The 280-nt window shown below is 54.3% G+C and overlaps 1 protein-coding gene across 1 annotated transcript in view; it reads right to left on the bottom strand.

Annotated features, from left to right (window-relative positions):
- Positions 1-210, bottom strand: part of LOC103806152 (mitochondrial carrier homolog 2-like) — a gene marked incomplete at both ends in the record, with an annotated part of 1,740 nt that extends 1,530 nt beyond the window's left edge. The window contains one exon of the mRNA XM_009078832.1: positions 184-210. Coding sequence (XP_009077080.1) covers positions 184-210 — 27 coding nt within the window. The remainder of the gene's footprint in view (positions 1-183) is intronic.
- Positions 211-280: the final 70 nt, after the last annotated feature.

The raw sequence follows: 280 nt of genomic DNA on the forward strand, positions 1-280 counted from the left end.
AAGAAAAAAAGGAGGGAGAGGGGGAAAGAGGGAGGGAGAGACGGAGGGAGGGAGGAATGGATAGAGGGAAGAAGACAGGAACAGAGGAACAGAAAAAGGGAGAAAACAAAAGGGAGGAAAGGAGAAATAGAGAAGGAAGAAAGGAAGTAAGGAATTCTCCCTAGGAAGCACCTTTGCACTCACCTCAGCCTGCTCAGCCTCCTGGTACTGCTGTGGAGCAAAGCACAAGGTCAGTGGGGCTGGAGGAACCCCACGGGCCCTACAGAGCCCCCCGGGCTCG

The sequence above is a fragment of the Acanthisitta chloris genome, unplaced genomic scaffold, assembly GCF_000695815.1.
Source record: "Acanthisitta chloris isolate BGI_N310 unplaced genomic scaffold, ASM69581v1 scaffold11257, whole genome shotgun sequence".
Taxonomy (NCBI): domain Eukaryota; kingdom Metazoa; phylum Chordata; class Aves; order Passeriformes; family Acanthisittidae; genus Acanthisitta; species Acanthisitta chloris.